Here is a 22,014-nt window from a genome sequence, read left to right on the forward strand (position 1 = left end):
CCATTTACCTCTTTAAGAATGCGATCTATTGTGCGCTGGTCCATCTTACTGGTGACAGCATCCTTCCTTAGCCGAGCAGCAACTGTGCCCAAGTAGTCCAAGGAAGCTACTCTCAGTGCCATCTCTGTCTGTTTGTTACTGAACTGGTGCACCTAGGGATAATAAATAAAAGTCTCTCTCTCAACTTGTTCTTCAGTGTGCACTCCACAGATAAAGGCTAGAAATAACACAAACGGAAGTTAAGGCCACCCACCAGCAACCGGCCCAGAAGACTGAGGAGCAGTTCAGCAGCAGGCCACTCAGGCTTATTGACCGTTGAGAGGAGATCCTGCACAAAGTTTTCAAACAGAGGCCGGTAGTCCTCTTCACCCTGCTTGCTACCACATCTGAAAAAAACCAGAAGATCAATGTCAAACAGGTCAGTTTCACTGATGTTTCATTAGAATGTTAACACTGGATGTTCAAGGCAGCCCCTCACTTTTTGAGAAAAACCGAAAGGAAGTTCTGTGCTGTCCTCATTGCAGTCTCATATGAGTTTGTGATGAGGACATCCTGGTCCACCTGAAATAATGTATATGCATTAATATGAGAATCTTCCTCCTTTTAAAACTTCAAACATTGAGTCAACTGAAAATCAAGAATGGCCTTACTTTCTTGTCATACTCATCATCTGTGTTGTCCTTGTCAGTAGGCAGATGCACCACACACTGTATGAGCTGAAGCACTAGAGCCGTTACCATTTGGATGTACATAGGCTCACCATCAACATCGCTGCTGTTCAACCTGACAGACGAGGTCAAAAGGTTTTAAGGAAAAGTGGATTCCACATACATAAAGCGTCTGACATTGTAACTAAACAGACGAACTAGAAAAGCCAGCTACCTGAAATTCCTCAAGCTCCTCTTGCTGGTAGGCAGTCTGGCAAGGGACGTGAAGATTTCCTCCAGGATTAGCTGCCTGTGCTTCTCGTACCGAGAAAAGACCTAAGGAAGAAATGGAATGACACGAGTTAAAAATTGTATGTATCTCAGTGTATGTCATGTCCTTCAAGTATGTGTGAAAACTCACCGCAGTAACCAGCTTAATAGCACAGAGCTGCAACTCGCTGACATTCTCCACAAAGAACGGGGTGATTCCCATGGAAGAGACCTACAGAGGCAGAGACAGATAAGCAATGAATGATTTTAATGAAGACACTTTTGAAAAAACACCTCCAGATATGGTGAAAGGAGTTGAGGTTCACCTGCAGAATTGTAGTGTCAGTCAGGAGCTGGATCTCCAGCAGCTCTGAGATGTTGCTAACGATGTCACATACTTTGTTGTAGAGCATGACAATCACTCTTTGCTTGTGCGTTGAGCACTTGGCTCGTTTGGCTTTCGAACTCAACATCCCACCTGTTTAATACAGGGATGGTGAGGGCAATTAAGGCAAACAATCACAAACAAGAAAGTACCAGATGCTTTAAAGACCCCATAACTGTATAGTAGACTATATATATGTTTGTGAGGGTCATTTCTTAGCACGTCACTTACCTCCATGAGGGTCCACTCTATAGACAGGATCGTACTGAGGGTAGAGGGTGTTCTGAAGGTGGAACTTGGTGTACTGTAGCACTCTGTCAATCACATCCTCAATGTACACTGCCTTGGGCATTCGTGGCGAGGTCATGATGTTCAGTGCAGTTAGGCAGGCGTCGGCTGATTTGGTCACTCGCTCCATTATAAGGTCACGCCATAAGCGCTCCTCATCCTCCGCATCATTATCCTAGTAGAGAGAAGAGAGAGATTTTAATTAGAGAGGCTAATTTTACCAGGTTCTGTATATGGAAATAAATGACATTTTTTGAGAAGACTCACATGGTTCATGTGTGTGGAGAGCTTGGATCCATCCTGAATATTTTTCTCCAATATGCCTAGCACCTTCACAAGCTTGTCAGATGGAATCTGTAGAAAGAAATTTAAGTTAAAACTTGACACGGGTACATTTTTTGGCTAACTCTTAGTGGTGGGTGTCTAACCCGATGCCAAATCATGCAGCTAATAGATGCATACCCTACATGTGATGCCCATAGCTTTAATTTTAGCTGATTCACTGCCCAACTCATTTAGTTGGTGTTTTCCAAGGAGCAATTCCTGAGGAATCTCATCATCATCCGCAGCTAAAAGAAAAAAAAATGGAAGTATATATTAACAAGCTCTCCATCTACTGTTATTGCTGTATCAAAACAGAGCAATTAACTTTGTTGTGGATAAAAACAAAATGCAAAAAAACCAAATACCTAATGATAAGTCCACATCCTCCAAATTTTCTAATATGTTGTCCACACTTGCTGAGAACCTCTTAAATGTTGAGGAATCCATCATTTCTGGTTGGTGGGGGGAAGCAAAATTGTTAATCATAGAATGCCTATAAAGACCATAGGCAAGCCTCGACAAGTGGCTAAATTTACCTTCAGGAGTTAACTTTGGCTCGTAAGCTTTCCTCTTTTTCTGCTTCTCCTTCATTCTCCTCATCTTTGCAACTACAAAGAAGAAAAAGACTCTTGATGCCACAGTTTCTTGTAGAAAATTCTCAAAGGATTCCCACACTTCAGAAAATATTATCTCAGTAGGTATTTTTTCTCCACAAAAAAATAATTTATACAAGATTTAAATAACTATGACCTGTAGAAACCTTGAACTTTAAATACGAACCATAACAATCCCTTATCATTAAGTTGGTTGCTCACTGTGAGCAGAGACATCTCCATATACGACCCATTGACACACAGTTGTACATAATGACAGAATCTAGTCAAGTTGCTGGCTTTTATGTGGCCACTGTAAGTCACTACAGCACCCAAGCTTCAATACATGGTGAATCACTGATCTGTAGTTTATAAGATAAAAATGTGTTTTAGATACTCACTGTCAATCACGCTTGGAGGGGGCGTTTCATCATCAGAGTCCTCTGGACTCTGTTCTCGGTATCGGCTGCCTGATCCTCTGCGACCATCATGGTGCCCACTTCGCCTTCGCTCTCCAGAACCCCTTCGTTCCTTCTCCTCATACTCCCAGGCCCGATCCCTGTCCTTCTTTGAACGTTTGGGTGCAGCTGTGAATCCCACCAAGAATAAACGCTTGAATTGAACTAGGATTACTTTGCTAGGTAAGTAATTATTTTTAATTAGTAATTATTATTAATGATCTCAAAAAGGTTTCAAACCCTGTGTGCTCAAACCCCCAATAATAATGATAATAATAATAAAAATAATAATAATAATAATGTACAACTACTTATAAAGCTATTTCCAAACATATGGCTAGTCAACGTTTTATAGAAACCAAGATTATAAACAATTTGTCGCAAAATTTTACATTAATCTTTTGAAGTCAGCGCTCCCGCCAGCGAGATAATTCGGAACATTTGCGCAAAAACACTTAGGCAACTCAGCGAGTTTTTGTCCTACAAACATAATAAACATACCCCCAGAAACCTTAACGGGTCTATTTTTCAAATATATGGAGATTGAAAAGAAAATAAATTTTTGCTTGTTGTTGATAAGTAATGATAAGTAACAAAAGAAGCATGTTTCTATCTAAGACTCAGACCACAACCCTTGATTACCCACCTGTTCATTCATATGATAATAGCATGCTAACACGGCCGCTCCTAGTGAAGCATTATGACCGCAACACAACGTGTGGAAATGCCCATATTAGTCATATAAACAAAGGCACATAAAGAAATGAATGACATACACACTTCTCTCACATTGTTGTTGCTGTGTATGTGCTGAATATTAGCATATGTAGCTATTTGGGAACAAACTTTTATAGGTAGGTGAAATTTGTTAAAATGTCAAGGCATGTCAGATTACCTCAGACTCCACGGGGTTAAAACATATGCACTGAATGATAGTGCTTATTTCTGAACGTGTACCATATAGAAACATTGCACAACAAAAGCACTTATGCTTTTTCTATAATTTATTAATTATAATTCATATTTTACTTGCTTTATGACTGAAACTTTAGATGAAAAATGTATACATTCATATACACCAAACTAAATTTTTGTACCCTTTAAACTTTTATATATTTTCAACTATTACATCTCTAACAGTTAAAAATGTAGCAGCTCTAAAACAAACACAACACAAAACCTGTAATAGCAGTATTAAACGTGAAGATCTTTATTTTTTTTTTTTGTAAACAATTTCCATTCTTTTCTTTTTATTATGTATTTATTTGTAGAAGACCAAAAGATGTTCACTCACACTCCACAGAGACACTGTCGTCATCAGAACTGACTTCAGCATACTTGGGCTTCTCGTTGGCCGTACTGCGTTTACGCTTGTTCATCTTCACCCTCTCACACAGAGGCATAGTGGACTCTATTTCTGCAAGCAGATGAGGAGGAAGCTCCTTGAGCACCGACTCATCAATCCCCCCTTGAAACAGGTTAATAAAGGACGTTACTCCTTTATTCAAAATAAACTGTGGCTCTACAAACAGGTCTCTATGTAACTTATCAATGTAATATATCCATTGTTACAAAACCACACAGCTTGGTTTTTGTTGGTATAATGCACCTGTTTTGTACTTACCATAAATTGGATGTATAAAATAAAAGGAATTATATAATTATCAATAAAATGAATGCTTTGTCATGTCTGTCACACACCAGCCTTACCTTTGGAAGACTTCCCAAAAGGCCTGTCCTTGCTGGATTTGGAGCTACGAGAGTTCCTGTCTTTGATGATCTTCTGCACTTCGTCAATGGAGAGCTTCTGTAGCACCACCACAGGCTTAGGCCTTTTGGTAAAGTCCTCCACTAGACCCAACCTCTCCAGCTTCACTCGTGGCTGAGTCCAGTTTTCTCCAGGCCGTCGGGATTCCTCTGATGCTGTCACATTCCCATCTTTGTCTCGCTTCAGTTTGGGAATGACAAAGTTCTTGAGTGCACCAGACTTGCCTCCCAGCAGGTATTGAGGGAATTCATTAGCTTTGCTTTCAGGCTGCTTCGTAGAATCAGATCGGTTTCGGCTGCCTTCAGAGCTCCGCCTTTCCTCTTTACTGTTTGGCGATTTTATTTCTGGGCGGTCAGACCGCTGTCGGCTTGAGTCCGATCCACGATTCTCCTGTTTCACCCGTGGACTGTCAGGCCGGGGGCGCTGCTCAGGAGAACGCTTGTCCCGGTGCTCTCTGGACTCTTTGGACTCAGGCCAGTGTTTTCGCTCCCGGTTTTCCCGGTCTCGCTCTCTATCTTTGTCACGTCCGTGTCGATCGTGTTCCACCTTACCTTTAGGAGTCTCAGGCCTACGACTTTTGGAGCCATCGTTGTCACGGTCACGTTCCCGGTCTCGATCCCGGTCCTTGTCACGATCTTTGTGTTTTTCTTCTTTGTGGCTCTCCCGAGAAGACTCAGAAGGCCTGTCGTGTTTTCGTGGTGTCTCTGTGCCCCGTCCCTCAGATCGGGCCTTGTCTGGCTTGCTTTCATGCCTGTGTTTCGATGTATCCGACCGTTTGTCCGAGCTCTGCACCTTTCCTGTTGAGTCCCTCCGGCTGTCGTGCTTGTGCTTTGGCGTCTCTGGACGGCCATCTGAAGCAGTTTTCTGTGGCGTATCCGCCCGCTGCTTGATGACATCAGGCCGACCATCCACTGTCCTCTGCACTTCTCCATCTGTTTTTGACTTGAGGACTCGCAGGACCCCAGCTGAGTCTGAGCCATCTTCCGGCCAGCGTTGGGCCTCCAGGGCAGGTGTAGGGCAGGAGTCTAGCTGTCCCTCTGCCCTGCCTGCTTGCTGCAGGTCTATACTGACCATAAGGGCTGGCCTGTTAGCCCCATTGCTGGCAGCACTTGCCTCCTGAGGTGCCAACTTGTTCCCAGCGCTGCCCCCACCACCCACCCCAGGCCCTCCTGTAGCTCCTGCAGTGCCACCAGCACCAGGCTCCTGAGGGTATGAATCTTGTTTCCGTTTCTTCAGAGGTTTGTCTAATAAAAAAAAAAAAAAAAAAAAAAAGAACAAACAAACAAAAATAAGTATATTAATAAAATAATACAATTAATTAGGCATACAAGACATCAAAAGGAAATTACTTCTAGTCCAGACATCAGCTCAACAGTAAATGGTGAAGGAGTATGAATATATATTTAATAACTGCTCTATAAGTGCCTTAAGGTTAAATGACCAAATTCAGCACCCTCCAAGATTTAAGGCTGTTTAATGGTAATGATAACACATTGCACAATTTATTTATCCAATATATTCTCACAACAATCAATTAATTTGAGCATCGGTAGAACTAAAACCTTGAAAACCAAGTGTGATTTTTGTTTTTTAAATTGCAAAATTTCAGTTATTTTATTTGCAAACCCAGACTTTTTGCAAACATTTTCCAGCAACATAAACTCACTGAATGGTCAGTCTCTGGTACTGACAGCCAAGATGGTGTATCTGTGGAGTAAATAAAACTAACAAAAAAAGAAGGATGAATGTGTATTTTGTATATTTACAATCTCCAAAAGCATTACAAATGAGGCAAAACCTGGTTTATAAAATTGATATCTAAAGACCTAAATGCTGAATTAAGTGGTGGAGCGTGCCATTCCACTTGCACTTTAAATAATAATGGAACATCTTCAAAGGAAAATCTTTTCATGAGGAGCATAAAAAGACTGTAATTTCAAGACATTCTTCAAGTTTGGTTTACCCCATCTTGCAAGTGAAATAATAGCAACATATCTGCTGTGCATGTATTAGAAGCTTGCCATAAGCAGGTTTAACTACTGGAACCATGTAAGGAACCTCAGACATTTACCTTTATCCTGAACTTCCTTGGAGCCACGCTCTCGTTCAATGGCCGACTCTCGTTCTATCCTCTCGATCTCAGCCAGGGCGTCCATCTCAGCCTCATCGTAAGGTGTCCCACTGACTCCCCCGGGCTGCTTGGCTGTGAGTGCTCCAGTGTTTTGCAGCACTGGGACCTGCTGGTAGCCTGACTGTTCTGGGAGACACTGGCCTGCAGCCAGACGCTCCTGTGGGTTCCTGGGGTATGGCAGGCTGTTGCAGGGCAGTTCGTTCTCTGCGTCCGAGCCATGCTCCACGCTGGGCATGAGCTCTGCTGACTGATCCGTTTCAGACGACTTGACCCGTGACAGCTTCAGTGTGAGCTTTGTGGAGTCCTTGGAGGGAGAGCTGACAATATCGTACAAGGCACCCTTGTCTCCTTCCTCCTTAATCATTTTCTTTTGCTTCTTTTTCCGGTCAGGCGAGTCCATGAGAAGGTCGGGAGCAGCATCCCGCGGTGAGGTATACGGTGGCGGAGACTGAAGAATGAGGGGTGGCCGCGATCCAACTGAAAATGAAAGCAACACATACCTGTTGATGGCTGCATCTTAGATAGCTGTGTGGGCTCACCCACACAGCACAGTAGAAGAAATAATTCAACCATCTCCACTTACATTTAGGTAGCAACAGGCCACAACCATAACATTTTATTTTTTTTTTTTTTTTTTTTTTTTTTTTTTTACAATTTTTGTGAATGGATTAAATGTACCTTTCGGAGTCCCTTCACTTCCAGCAGGTGAGCATACTGATTGAGGCGATCTGAGAGGAAAGGAGGCATTTCTCATGGAAGGATCACTCTCCTACAAAAGCCAGGGTACAGTGGTCACCAACACGGCTCTATATTCATCAGCTCTCACTTCAGTGAACATCCACTTTAAAAACATCTCTGAACTTGCTGTGGTCAAACCTGTGCTCAACAGCTCTCTATAATGCCTGCAAGCATTCACTCACCTCATTTCCCAGTCTGTGTACAATGTTGATGTACTCTTCGTTGGAGCAATGCCGTGCATTGTGGTTGGCTGAATTACTTGACATTTGCCCCGAGAGCTTATTGTCGTGGATGTTCCTCATGCCGCCTGGAACCATGGGACTAGCAACGGACACTGAAGCGACAAAAAAAAAAAAAAACAGCATGATTTAACCTCAATAAACTATTTAACTATTAACCCTTTTCTGACACACCGTATCTGACCATTCAACCCTTTAAATAAACTTTGATCTGTGCAATTACAGAGAGTACAAGTGTAATTATAACACCATTAGGACATAGCAGTTAAAATGGCCTCAAGTGTGAGCTCTGCTGTCTAGACTCACCTTGCTGGATCTGTTGATGCTGAGAGTAGCTGGGAGGGTGAGGGTACTGCATGTAGCCGGCAGGGCTCTGTGGAGCATAGGGGCTGGGCACGGGGCTGTTCTGTTGGGGCATGAACCTAGCCCCAGAGCCCGTCTGAGGCTGAACAAAGCGGCTGTTTGGAAATAGAAGAACATGTCAGCATACAAACTGTGCAAACACAATTATTCCTCTACCGGTGTATGCTACATAATTAAAACAGCTTTGAAAATTAATCTGAATACCTAGGAGGGCTGGGAGTAACAGTGGTTTGCTGGTAGTTTGTGGATGCCGGGCTTCCATGCATGGAATTGTGAGACATCTTATATGGCGGCATCATTGGCTGTTGCATTATACCTTCAAAAGTAAGAATTTTATAATTATGAACACATTAATCAATAACAAACAATATCATTATATATATATATATATATATATATATATATATAAGTAAATTATATATTTGTGTTTAAAAAGGTTAGGGTCTAGTCTACAAGACTTCATGCAGTAGTCTTAATTAATATAAAATATATACAAATGTCTCTTCCCTAGTTTTGCTCTAGAACTGTGGTTGCCAACCAGTCGACTGCGATCGACAGGTTGAACTCCAAGACCATGCAAGTTGATCACAATAAAATCACACGGCTGCTCATGTTATCACGTCTATGTTACTATAGCTACGTCATTCTGTAATCGCAGTGGTTCACTGGCTTGTTAAGCAAGGACATATAAAGCCGCGGTCTCCGCAAATTCTGACACATGAATTTGCGTCCCTGTCCAACAGTACTGCTGCTCTGTACCATCTCTGCCCTGTCTGAGCCAGCAATGGAAGATATTTTACAGCTCCTTCATATGGATAACAAAATACAACACAAGCGATGGTTACACAACACCCAGGCGCCTAAATAAAAAGGGTAAGATATTTCAAATGGCTAAAAGAAGTATATCAGAAAATGCTCCCGACCTAAGTATAATCAGATTTGCACAGCCTAGATCCCGAATGAGGGGTAGGATTAAGTAATTACAGTAATCATAAATTGTTTTAAACTTTTTCCCACATTTGATTCAGCATGTATTGTTTTGAAAAGCTAAGGGGAATAACAGCAAGCTAAGATTATATAATGCACCATTGGAAAATAGACGTACCATGAAAAATACATGAAAACATTCAAAATTGTGGGTCTGAGTATGCACAAAGCGGCTAGGTAAGACAGGTATCAATAAAAACATCCGTTTACAAGGCACTTGCAAACAGTATGCAGCCTCGGGTATTTCACTGAGTACCACCAAAGCCAACACTCAGGTGTACATTAATGAAATATGTAAATGGTTTCCTATGTTATTGAAGGCGATAAGGACATATTCAGATTTGTTATTTTAAGAAGCCTAAGGCTGGCATTTAAGCTGGTAGATCTCAAAAGGCGATCTTATTTGTAAAAAGGTTGATGACCACAGCTCTAGAACAAAAATAAAAAAAGCTAAAAAATGACAGAAATTCATCATGAAATTCACCATGGTGCAAAAGTATGATTTGAATATGTGGTTTGAGGGAAATTTGTTGCACACTTGGTTTGACCAAGGTCTTATTTTAAAATCTAGTTAGACTTAAATTTTCTTCAGCAGCCCAATTATGGAACAGGCCAGCGTCATTTGAAAATTTACTAACACCATTGACACAAACGTTTAGGGGGTTTTAGGACAAGAACATGAAATTTGTTAGAATGTACATCAGTACAATTCATACATTGCTTATTGAGTCATTGTTGAAAACAACATTGGAACACAAGGAGCACAGTGTCTGGCACATAGAACTGATGCATCTCTCTGAATCAGAATCACCCCTATTCCTGCAGTAATTTTACTTCTTTGAAATTCTAGCCATACTCAAAAGGTCTGTTTTTCAAAAAAAAAAAGTTGCTTAATCAGAATTGGTGCTCATCAGGAACACTGCAGCAGAAATCTGACCAGTGGCCTTGTATTAAAAAAATAATAATAATAATAATAATAATGCAAGAATATTTCTCTTAATCACAGCTAAAGATATAGCACATGAATGTCACTTAATTAAGCCTACACAACTATAAATCAGTCACTCAGCTCTAGACATATCATTGCTTGACAAAATCCCACACAAACGATATCTGATTCAAGAAACACTTAATGAGAGGTTTATAAAGCACTCTGCAGCAAATTCCTGGCAGAGCTACGCTTGGCCTTGCACTGTGCTCCTCTGGGTTCTGAGTCAAGGGCAATGTCTCCATGTCTTCTCCTTACCGCCCTGAACCCCATATCGGGCGGGCATACTTTTCTCCCTGAAGATGTTGGGGTTCCTGGACAGCACTGTCTGCAGCAGCACTGGCATGTCTCCCTCCGGGTCATCACTGCCTAGGTTGTCCTTCAGCTCTCTGTGATTAAGAGGGACATTGTGTGAATTTCAACAGATCCTGCTGCCATGCAACACAATAACTCCTGAACTCAACAGTGTTCTTTAACAGGTCTTTAAGGAGAATCTTGAGTAGTTCTACTTTGACTTTGCTCCAAAAGTCACTTAATGACAGTGACTACAAAACACAATATTGCGTTTAAAAACAGAATAAAGTATTATTGATTATTTCAAAAGTAAACCTTAAACGATAACACTACCAAGGCGAGGTACTCACATGTGCTCGGTGGAGACCTGGTTGAGGCTGTGGGCCAGCTGGGAGACAAGGCTGTCATCCCTGCGGGCCAAGAGACAGTTGACCTCCTCTGCAATCCTCCCATTGTACAGCAGGCTCTTAGTGGTGGTGGCAGGGAGAGGGGAAGGTAAGGGCAGCTGGTTTAACACTGTTAAAAGACAAGAAAAACAAATTTTCAGTTTATACACTACATGAATTCCTAGTTTACAGAAAATAAATAAAACACATAAGCAATATACATTCAGAGGGGTCCGTTCAACAGTAAACTAAACTTTACACATTAAAAAGTTTAAAAATTAAACATTAAACATTTTCCACACATACCTCAGCTGTAGTCTATCAGCCAAGACTAGCCCTGGTGCTACAAGGCTAACACTGCTAATAAACACTACAAATCAATAGCCTTCCAAATGTTTTCTGTAAATACTTCTTTAAAACTCCACCTGAACTAAATCAAAGTCTTGTTTATGTGGTTTAAAAGCACAGCACGAGCATGTGAACTACAATAAGGCAAAACCATTTAGTTCACAAAATGCAAAACACAGTAAGCAGCACACTGAGACCAGCAGAGGAAATGCATCTCAGTCAGACACAACTAAACTGACCAAACAAAGAAATAAATGCCACCTTGTCTACTCAAACACATATATCCGACCCTGGTTCATGATCTGTTCTGAAGCTCAAAACATACACAACAAATAATACTGTTTCTAAAATGAGGCTGAGGAAGACCCGACTACAATTTAAAAAAATTCATTACACACAAAGAACTATATATGTATTAATGCAGTAAATTTAATAAATATAGAAATGCTGCATGCTACAAAGATTTCAGCCAACCTGACAACATGGTAAAGCCTAAAATGACAGTTGCTCATGGCGTATTGCTTTTAAACACGGGTTCATAAACTGAGTGTCAGGATACTGTCACAATACTGGTTGTGGTTATGTTTCTGCAACAAAAGATACAAATGCATCCATCAGATGCGCAGCTCTCCGAGAGTGGTGGGAGATAGTAGTGTGGTTTGATGCCACAACACATGATTAGTAGGGATGCGTCGATACCACCACTTTTTCTCCTTCTGATACCGAGATTTCATGTTCAAGTGTCTGCCGATGCTGAATACTGATACCAACTTTATCTATCTTAATTACTAGATAAGTGCCCAAAATCCAGATATTTACACTGCTATACTTACAGATTTAATTTTGTTAAAGCAGTGTTCTGTGTCGCTAACAAGATATAATAAGCCTGAATAAACAATATTTACTTCTTTATTAATTGCACATTTAAAAATGTAATGTTTTAGAGCCATGAAACAAAAAAAAAATCCACAATGTTGTAACAAGTACAAGTAGGAAGCCTGACAAAACAGCTTTTTACACTGTTATGAGGATATTTGTCACTGTGAAATGCACTTTAAGGACTGCTGCTGACCTGTATTAGTGTGCTTTCTGGTGGTTGCTTGAATAAAGTCAGTATTCTTTGGCATGCTTGGGTTACACTACACGACTTTTAGCCTGATTTTACCTTTTTTTGCCTCGAAATCGTGTTTCAGACCAGTCGCAACCTATCAAACGTATGAATTTCCACCTGTTTTTGGACGTAGACGCATAGTGTAAACTCTCCACCAAATCAACTCTGAGCAAGTCCAGTCAACCGCCAATGAGAACAGAGCACAGAAAGTAAACACAGGCACATACAATAGAGCTTTACAGCGGAGGAGGGATAAGAACTACAATATATTACATAGAGCTGGATGCACATCCCTATATAACGAGCATTACCTTTAGAAGAAACACAGCGAGCCACAAAACACGCTGTTACAGTCTTTATTCCAACTTTATTGTAATTTTCAACTCCACCTTAAATGACGCAGCTCCGGCTACTGCTAATATTTCTGAAGGATTCAAGGTGAAACTATGTGCTTTTCTACTAAATTCCAGCTCCCGCTGCAGTGTGTGAAGACCGTGCTATGTTCTCCTATCCACAACCCAAAGACATTTTTACGTATTTTTCTTTGTAGATCCACACACATAGCAGTGCAAACAATAACCGCAGTGAGTTGTACATCTGTATTTATCTGTGTCTCCTAGGAAACGTGAGTTGTGTGTTTGGGGATGTATAACATTATCCCCAGTCGTGCAGTGTGTGTGAAATATTTCCAGTCTCCATAAAAATCAACAAAAACAGTCGTGCAGTGTGAAATACCCAGTCTGTTTATAATCTGCCCCAACTTTAAATTCAAGCTGCATCTAGTGGCGCACATTGCAAATGACTGAAAGCTTAAAATTAGTCAAGTGCCATTATAAAACTTATTTGATCATTTAAAGTGGCAATGCATGTTGCTCAATAAATCCTTTGTGTGCTATCCACTGTGATCATGTAAAGTGGACAGTAAAATGCTCTCAGTTAAAACTTACTTCAGGAGCCATATACCAACTGTGGTTTCTTTAACAAAGTGCTTTTGTTTTTGGCTCCTGCAAATAGAATCATTCACCAACAACATGAGAAACTTCAGTTTAAATGATGTGCAATGCCCAAGAGTGGTATTTTCTGATTACTCATGTTACTGAATTCTTGTGATTGTTCCTGAAACAATAATCATTCATGGAAATTAACCTTATCGCCCAAGCCTACTGCAGACCCACCAACCAATCATCATGCCATCATTCCTTACTGTATACACACAAATATTTATACAGCAGGAGACAAATCAAAGTGAAACTAAACTGTGACGCAGGACAAAACCAGCAATAATGCACTGTTTTATGATTTGTTCATATGGAGGTATTTAAATGGCAAACGTTTTTAAAATAAAAACAGGCTACGTAGAAATAACTAAACAAATACTGAATTACAAATGGCTTACATTGTTTGTGTGCTCAATTTAAGCTGTTTGAATTTTGTAACAGTGAAAAGTTCACTTGAACACTGCACCCACACCAATAATGTCATCACTGTGGAAAAATGCCATTAAAATCACTTGACACGTGACTAGTGTGAAAATCTACACTGAGTGGGTTGATCATAGGAGCATGTTTCTCCCAGCATGGCGTAGCGAGTCTTGTCTACTGTGATAAAGTGCAGAAGGTCTATGACTTATGTTGAATTTAACCAATATGAGCTGGACCTGGAGTCTGTTCAAGAACAAAGGCCGTTTAAACGCTGGGTCTTTGTTGGCCGGAGAAGGTGGCATAAAATTCCGATCTCTAACAAAATTCTCTCTTCTGGGTCCCGGATGCTTAAATTTTATAGACAATTTTCCAAACTGAATTCAACAGACTGAAAGCCTGGACTGAAACTAAAGTGAAAGAAAGAGACTGAAATAATATCCACTGAAAATTAAAGGTAATTTTTAGCTAAATATTTTGGGATTGAATCTGGGATTTAATTGTTTTTTTTTTTTGTTGTATTTCTTCACAGTGATGACACTATTGTTATGGGTATAGTTTAAATTAACTTTTCACTGTTACACCAAGGAGAGAGAAAGGGGGAAAAAATAAAATAAAAAACACCAAGCTAAAGCTAAGGCAGACAAAACGTAAGCCATTTGTAATTCAGTAATTATTCATTCAATTATTTCTACACAATCTTTTTTAATTTCATTAAAATATTTCTGTGTGTTCAGACGACAGAAAACAAACTTGGATAAAACACACCAGTCATTAGTACGTAAGCCTTCGCTCATAGATTGAAATATGCCATTTCAAATGTAGAATTACAAAAGTCCAGAATGGACCATGGGTTTATGGTTCACAAGAAAGTGATTTAAAAAAATGAGTAACTTTAAAAATCTACAAAAACATGTATCAAAATCCTGAACATTCTAAAAATGTTCAATTTATATGCAACGCAGAAAACCTCAATTGATAGAGAATGGCTTGTAAAACTGTGTTTCTAAAAGGAAAGACCTGGATATGGGTAGGTATATTAATAAGGATGGTTTCAGAAAACATTACAATTTAAATGAAAATTTTGCTTTTAATTTCCTAATCCTAAAATCCCCTGAGTATTTATAATTATTTTCCCATACACTCCAACAGCACCACAAGGTCTGAGTTATGCTCACCATCAAGGCTTTACAATTAATATTATTAAGCACTCCTCAAGGAGGATGAGATCACAACAAAGCGAACACCCAACTGCTCAGTGTGCTGCTACAGCAAGTATGAAAAAGAAAGATTTAAAAAAAAAAAACTGTGTGAACCATACTGCTCAATCCTGCCAGGGAGCCAGCACTGTCACAGTAATGCCACAGCCAATCTCATTCCCCACAGATTCTCTTGGCAAAGACAGCATTCAGCACACCTTCACATTATACGCAGTGTGTATTTAACCATTTTGTCACATGGAAGCCCACAAAACAAATATAACAAATAACAGCTTTAAAAAAAATTTATTGCAAATCTCTACTGAAGACCTTTTCCTCCAATCCATTTAAGGGGAAAAAAAAGCACTATAGAAATCATATAGTGATAGCTGAAACCAATTTTTTCTTCAGAACAAATGCAAAATTCTTTCAAAATGTGACAATAACTTAGCTCCTCAGCTATAAATAAACAACGTACAGAAACTGGGAAATTTCTCATCAACATGGTCATAACCACTTCAATGCAGCTCTTACAGTAAATAAAGTTCCTAGTTTTATAAAACCATGAAAAAAAAGCATATCCACTTATTCAAGTTTAAGGTTTTAATGATGAATAGCCACTAGACTTTATTAACTTAAATGTTTCAAGGCAACTCTGAATAATTTAGGATACAGTTACATAAAAAAAATAACCTGCAAATCTTGAGAATTATAAAAACAATCAACTGTTCAGCTCTACATTTGCAATTCATACCCTGTATATATTTTCAGTATTTGACCAAAAATATTATCAGATTTTCACACAAGCGCCAAAGGAAGAGAAAGAGAAATCCTTCAGATGAGACAAAAATGAGACTTGGTCATTTATTTATTGAAGAAAATTATCCAATATTACATATCTGTAAGAGGCAAAATATGTGAACCTTAGCAAATAATTACGTGAAATTAGAGTCAGGTGTTTTCAATCAATGGTGTGACAAACAGGTGTGAGAGGACGCCCTGTTTTATTTAGATTACGGGGTTTTATTTAAATTAAAGCTGATCTTTGTGGAAGCGTATCATGACATTAACAAAGGAGGTTTATGAGAATAAGAGCCGTTACTGCTCACCAGGCTGGAAAAGGTTACTAAACCATCTCTAAAAATGTTTGTATTTCACCAATCTACAGTCACAGACAGACTGTGTACAAAGGAAGGAAGTCTCAAAGTGACCGTATTTATCTTTTACGCTACTGAAGGTCTTTAATACAGTGGCTAATACACCATCACAATATCAGTGAACAACTATGGTGTTTATGAGGTGCAAAAACATTGTGGCCAAACTGCAGTTTGCAGAAGATCACAGACAACCCAGAAGACTATAGGAACAATGTTTTGTGGATGGACGAGATGAAAAGCATTATGTTTGCAGAAAGGAAAACATTGCAGTCCAGCATAAAATATCTCATTCCACCTGTGAAACACAGTGGTGGTTGTATCATGGTTTGGGCTTGTTTTACTACATTTGGTCAAGACAGCTTTCCATCAGTGATGAAACCGTGAACTCTGAATTATACAGTAAATTCTAAAGGAAAATGCAGAATCTCATGAGAACATGGGTCAAGCAGCAAGACAACCACAAGAAAAGAAACAATTCTTAACTTTTTATGGAAGTCAATGTAAAAAGATTTTATTCGGAGTAATCTTGAAGCATTTCTATTGGCTCGTTCATCATGAAATATTCATACAATGTGAAGGACGAGCTGTATTCAGTTGATGTAGTGAGCCTAAAAATCAACAAAATGGAGAGACGTGTTTTTCTTTTGGACGGTGACGATATCAGAGTTGAAGCTGTTTTGTTTGGAGGAATGGGCTAAAATTCCTGCAAGCCGATTTGCAGGGCTAATCAATAATTGCCATAAATGTTAAGTTGCAGTATCACAACAGATAATGAAAACCGCAGTTCACATACTTTTCCCCTTCACTGATATGTAATATGGGATAAGTTTCCTCAACAAATAAATGACCAAGTGTAATATTTTATATATATATATATATATATATATATATATATATATATATATATAGAGCATGCTCTACTTACAGTCAGTGAGGCTAGCAATCCCAGCAAGAGTGGTAATGGGAACATGAGGCATATCCCCATTCATGCTGAAGATGGGGGTGGGGGGTCGTGTCAATGCACAGGATGCTCAATGTCTCTGATCTCCAACCAGCCTTCACATCTCCCTTCTGCTGCAAGAGAGACAAAAAAATATATATAAGCAAAGACAACAAATTTAACACCATTCAGAAAACATCACAATTGATTTATTAGTTTGAATAGGTTGAAAAATATACAATACACTAAAGGAAAACCAAGGCACCCTGCAATTAATACTGCATACTTGCTAAATCGTGTTTTTGGGGTTTTTTTGGGAGGGGGGAGGGTTCTTTTTTTTTTTTTTAAACCATTTAAAACTTGCCCTGATTTTCTGGTTGATGACACAGCCAATAAACAGACAAGGAAAAAGTACAAAACACATGAGAATAAAATAAAGTCCTGGGTTAAAGCAGGCATGAATTACAGGTGGACATTTTTCTGCCCTAGGCCTAAAGCATCAGAAGAATACTGTGATTCAATTGTCTAACAATATCAAGGTCTCACAGTAGAAAGATTCACAGAGGAAAAACAACCAGTGGTTTACAATGCTGAACAAGCATTTACAACACAATCCCAAACTCTACTAAAAGCACATCACACCAAGGCAGCCACAAGTTCCCCTTCAAACAAGCATGGCCCTTTTTAAATATGATTTCTGTCCAAATCTGAAAGAAAACAACTGTACTACTGACTGTTTGAAATGAATGGTTCTTCAATACTTAAAGAACATTTTATGAAAAAGGTTTCTGTTCCATCAAGTGTTCTGCAAATTGTACAATGCACTGAACATTTTTTGTAATATACAGAATATTTTTGCTAAGGCTTAATGGATGTTTGCTGTCAAACATCAAGAGACACAGACATTCAGTGTTAAATATGGTACGTGTACTTACTATGAAAACATTTAGAGTGAAACCAAAATCTAATGTAGTTCATATTAAATAATATAAGCAGTTGTATTAGAACCTAAATGGGAACAATAAAACAATTCAATGAACTCATAATCAGAGCTTAAATAACTTCATGCATAACTTGCACTGATTCAAAAACTGGCTATGCCACAATAAAACAATCACACAGCCAAGAGCATCTGTACACAACATGGCCCATCCTACTTCAGTGTCAAGCTGCAACTAATTTACTGTAAAACGTACGTAATTAAAACATCATGAGGCAAATATTTGCTCACAGCCCAAAAATATAACTTTATATCACCTTAATATGCTAAAGCTATAATGTGACAAGAAACTTAGAAACCACTGAGGGTCCCCTATGCTCTCTCAGCCAAAAAGAGAACACCCAAATCAATATATATTGAAATTTAAATACAAAATAATATAATCAATTGTAAGAAATAAACATAGATTAATAAAGTATAAACATTAACTCTTTCAAAACACAGACAGAACATCAATACCGAGAGGTCTTAAACTGTAAGTATTAGTATGGCAATATTCATATCTTGAATCCTGCATGGCCCTGCATTTCAAAGATTCATGTTACCTTTAGGAAAAAAGTTTACATAAGGTTTCAGAAGCTTTTGATGAATTAAGGAAAATTAATTATAAAAAAAAATGTTCATAGACCTAGATTTCCTTAATTTGACACAATGGTATCAACAAAATAATTCACAACTTCAGACATATGATATTCTTGCTAAAATTGTACATTTGGCATAAAAATCCTTACGTTAAACTAATCAGCTGCTTGTTTTTGGCCAACTGGCTCTTGATACACAAGACAAAAAAAGTTTAGTCAAAACATAAGCACGACCTGTTGCATTATAACGCATGATGCACATTTTGCATTCGAAGACAAAACCAAAAGGGCACAATAAATTGAAACATGCTTTTCTGGCTCAGTCCAGCTCTAATTATTGAGAGGCTTTGTCCCAATTCAACAATGTCGTCCCAATTTTAAACAAAATAAGAGACACACAAATAATTTATTGGTAAGATTTTTAAAAAATAATTATTTTATTTTGTCTTTTATACATACAAAACAATTCGTCCATCCCTGACAATATTCAGAGATGTCAACGCCCACTTACTACCTAATTAGCAGCAGCCTTATACGATTCAAGACCATCTGAAACTAAGGTGAGTCCCCTGCAGGGCTGCTACCCCATAAACAAAACAACTGTCAAATTCTACTCATTCATGAATCTAGTCCTTTAAGGGGTGGGGATCAAATAAATAAACAGAAGCTCTCGAATTACAGCTGCCACCCCCATCCCAACCTCCGCAGCAGCAGCGTTGCCCATCCTGCTGTATCTGGGCTGGTCAGAGAGGGGCGGGCGAACCTCACAAAGGACTATCAGATGGTGGGGAGAAAGAGAGGGAGGGAGGCCAGTCCCTGGGAAGCAATACTGAGTCTATAAGTCCAGGCATTAGCCAATGGCTTTTCCCCTCCACTGACACATTTACTTCTAGGCTCTACAAAATCAGAAAGGCGGTTTGATGTTCAAGGATGCTGCTAAGAATTTTAAACTGTTAATACCACCATTGCACAATAATTAAAGCGCCTTTACAATCCAAATAAGTGCCTTTAAAGTCCAAATATCTACTGAAAGCTGGTCAAAGCTTATACAGAGTGGGAGACGCATTGTTTAATTTTGCTGCTTACTGCACGATTTCAATACTTAGGTTCAGCTGTTGTTCCTTTCTGTATTAACATTATATAATTATTGTCGAAGTTCAAAAGCAAAAATACAATGACATTTTATGCCCATGACAATAAAATAAGCACGTCTCAGATGATAATGACACTGAACAAAAGTTGGCTTGCTCAGTTTCTATGTTTGCTCACACAACCGGATCAGCATTATTAAGTGAAACCGTGAGAGACATCACAAAAAAATATGCCAAGAATGAAGGTAACCCTAATCCAGACATTTTAAATAGACGCTAATACTACTTATGCAGATTTTCCAGAACAAATTATATTACAAAAAGCAGTGGCCAAAGTTGTTGTTGTTTTGTTGTTGTTGTTTTTAATCAAGAAGTAGTCTTATTATTAGTCACAAACTGTCTGCCATTTGTTCCATACAAGCAGTGGCTGTCTATGTGCAAAGCAAAAGGGGTATACCACAAGGCAGGAGTTTTCAGTTTAGCTAGTTAACTTAAACATGAAGTCAAGCCTGTCCAGTAGGAAAACAGCTTAGAGACATTTCTATTAGACAATCCTCAACTTTGGGCTTATGTTATCTGTCTAACTGAGAAATCCTGCTAAGCTATGGCGGATGTTCCCTGAGCACGTTTAACTTAAGACCCTAACACGTCCTTAAAATCCAAATTAATCAGCGGGGGGGGGAGAAACACATCCAGCTAAAAAGCGACTACATATTCCCTCGTCCCTGAGAAGCACAATAGCCTGCTGAACAGCAGCAGCTGCAGAGCTAACGTTAACTAGCGTTGTTTTCATTTGAAAAGAGCGCAAATGTAATTCACTTTTAACAATCACCGTTTGCCTTGCGTTTTACAAACGTGTTATTAGCACTGGTGTAACGTGTATATACTGCTGCTTGGTTGCTTTTTAGGAGCTGAAGCTACGAAAATTAGCAAAGCAAAGCTTAGCTAAACCTGCATTAATGCATTAATTACACAACTGAACTGAAGATGTGGCGTTATTACAGGGAAACAAATGATAACATTAGCATTCTACAGAGACCTGTGAAACTTGAAGAAACCTTATATATTAGACAGCAGTGTACTTATTTATCTAAAAGCATTAGCTGCAATGTGAGACCTCGGCTAAACGTTAGATATCGAAGAAACGTGTAAAGCACTTTGTAAAACATTATTTAACACAACTAACTAGTTTTAGTAACCACGGATAAATTGTATACATAATATAACTACTGAATAACAACGGCAGTTTGGCTCTTGGTTGGACAGCCTAGTGGAGAACTTAAGGGTATCTAGTTAGTTAACGTTTTCCCAACTACTCCCAGCAAAATGAACGTTTATTCCTAATAAAAGTTCGTGCAAAATTAACGTTAAATACAACCATAAGTTAACAAAATATAAAGTCACTGACTGAAAGTCCGTGTCTGAATAGTCAAGGTAAACAGTGCCCAGACGCTGTGTTACTTGCATCTCAATGAGTGCTAATGATAATTTAAACTGAAGCAGCCCTAATTCAGAGACTCGATACGAATTTTGGATCCTGATGACCCAACAAACCTAAGCCTAAAGTAAAGTCCCATTGGTGTTTTTTAGCTTTTTATTTCTACGAGATTGACAAATCTCAGTATACAGTCAACGTTAGACTGAAAGCAAACAGCTAAGTTTGTGTGGCCAAGAGGGAGCCTTGCTTTGATTTAAAAAATTGATTTTTGCATATTTCCGAACGTCTCATTTGTTTATTCATCTTTTTCGTTTCTATGTGACTCCCTACGACCTTGTACACACTGTGGCTAATAATAAGCAAGTGTACTGCGACAGTGAATCCAACACACAGAGAAGAAATGCATTAATGACTCCTCAGTGTTCAAAAGGCTGAAAAGGTTCGAGAGACTGAGCCTGAGCACTTTTCAACCATGCTTTGGTTAAAAAGCTGACAGAAGTCGAGCTGCACTCAAACTCAAAATATTTTCAACTGCTCTGGTCTAGTTATGATTAATGTCAGCCTGCGACCAGAGAAGCCCAAAAATATCATATTTGCAGATTATTTCTGTGTATGAACGTTGGTGCCTAACAAACACTGTTTACACTGCCTCACATACACAGCTGGAGCTTTTCAGCGGACGTTATATCCTTATATCGTTAGTTCGTGAGACTGCTCGTTTATTCGGGCCCTGTCCTGTTCTCGCAACAGAAGCAGTTCAACTTCGTTTCGTTCCAAACAGCAGAAGTACTCTAAAGGTCTGTTTCAATGACCGGCTTGGCCTTAAGCAAAGCGAACCGAAGCCGCGGCCTCGCCTGTGTTCTCTGCCCCGC

The 22,014-nt window shown here is 39.1% G+C and overlaps 1 protein-coding gene across 4 annotated transcripts in view; it reads right to left on the reverse strand.

Moving 5' to 3' along the window:
- nipblb (NIPBL cohesin loading factor b) overlaps positions 1 to 22,014 on the reverse strand; it is a 31,454-nt gene that overhangs the window by 8,741 nt on the left and 699 nt on the right. The window contains exons 1-24 of one of the 4 annotated variants that reach the window (XM_066651083.1): positions 21,113 to 21,160; positions 17,018 to 17,166; positions 10,824 to 10,989; positions 10,468 to 10,568; positions 8,409 to 8,520; positions 8,148 to 8,299; positions 7,785 to 7,936; positions 7,543 to 7,633; positions 6,805 to 7,341; positions 4,676 to 5,977; positions 4,260 to 4,433; positions 2,909 to 3,094; positions 2,451 to 2,522; positions 2,280 to 2,366; positions 2,053 to 2,159; positions 1,858 to 1,944; positions 1,534 to 1,765; positions 1,244 to 1,395; positions 1,069 to 1,149; positions 883 to 983; positions 651 to 783; positions 479 to 561; positions 254 to 386; positions 9 to 152 (exon numbers count right to left, since the gene is read on the reverse strand). In XM_066651083.1, coding sequence (XP_066507180.1) covers positions 9 to 152; positions 254 to 386; positions 479 to 561; positions 651 to 783; positions 883 to 983; positions 1,069 to 1,149; positions 1,244 to 1,395; positions 1,534 to 1,765; positions 1,858 to 1,944; positions 2,053 to 2,159; positions 2,280 to 2,366; positions 2,451 to 2,522; positions 2,909 to 3,094; positions 4,260 to 4,433; positions 4,676 to 5,977; positions 6,805 to 7,341; positions 7,543 to 7,633; positions 7,785 to 7,936; positions 8,148 to 8,299; positions 8,409 to 8,520; positions 10,468 to 10,568; positions 10,824 to 10,989; positions 17,018 to 17,081 — 4,449 coding nt within the window. In that variant the 5' untranslated portion in view covers positions 17,082 to 17,166; positions 21,113 to 21,160. Of the gene's footprint in view, positions 1 to 8; positions 153 to 253; positions 387 to 478; positions 562 to 650; positions 784 to 882; positions 984 to 1,068; positions 1,150 to 1,243; positions 1,396 to 1,533; positions 1,766 to 1,857; positions 1,945 to 2,052; positions 2,160 to 2,279; positions 2,367 to 2,450; positions 2,523 to 2,908; positions 3,095 to 4,259; positions 4,434 to 4,675; positions 5,978 to 6,804; positions 7,342 to 7,542; positions 7,634 to 7,784; positions 7,937 to 8,147; positions 8,300 to 8,408; positions 8,521 to 10,467; positions 10,569 to 10,823; positions 10,990 to 17,017; positions 17,167 to 21,112; positions 21,161 to 22,014 lie in introns of those variants that run through there. The other 3 variants (XM_066651082.1, XM_066651084.1, XM_066651081.1) reach the window with 3 other exon arrangements.

Source organism: Hoplias malabaricus, chromosome 18 (assembly GCF_029633855.1).
Source record: "Hoplias malabaricus isolate fHopMal1 chromosome 18, fHopMal1.hap1, whole genome shotgun sequence".
Classification (NCBI taxonomy): Eukaryota; Metazoa; Chordata; class Actinopteri; order Characiformes; family Erythrinidae; genus Hoplias; species Hoplias malabaricus.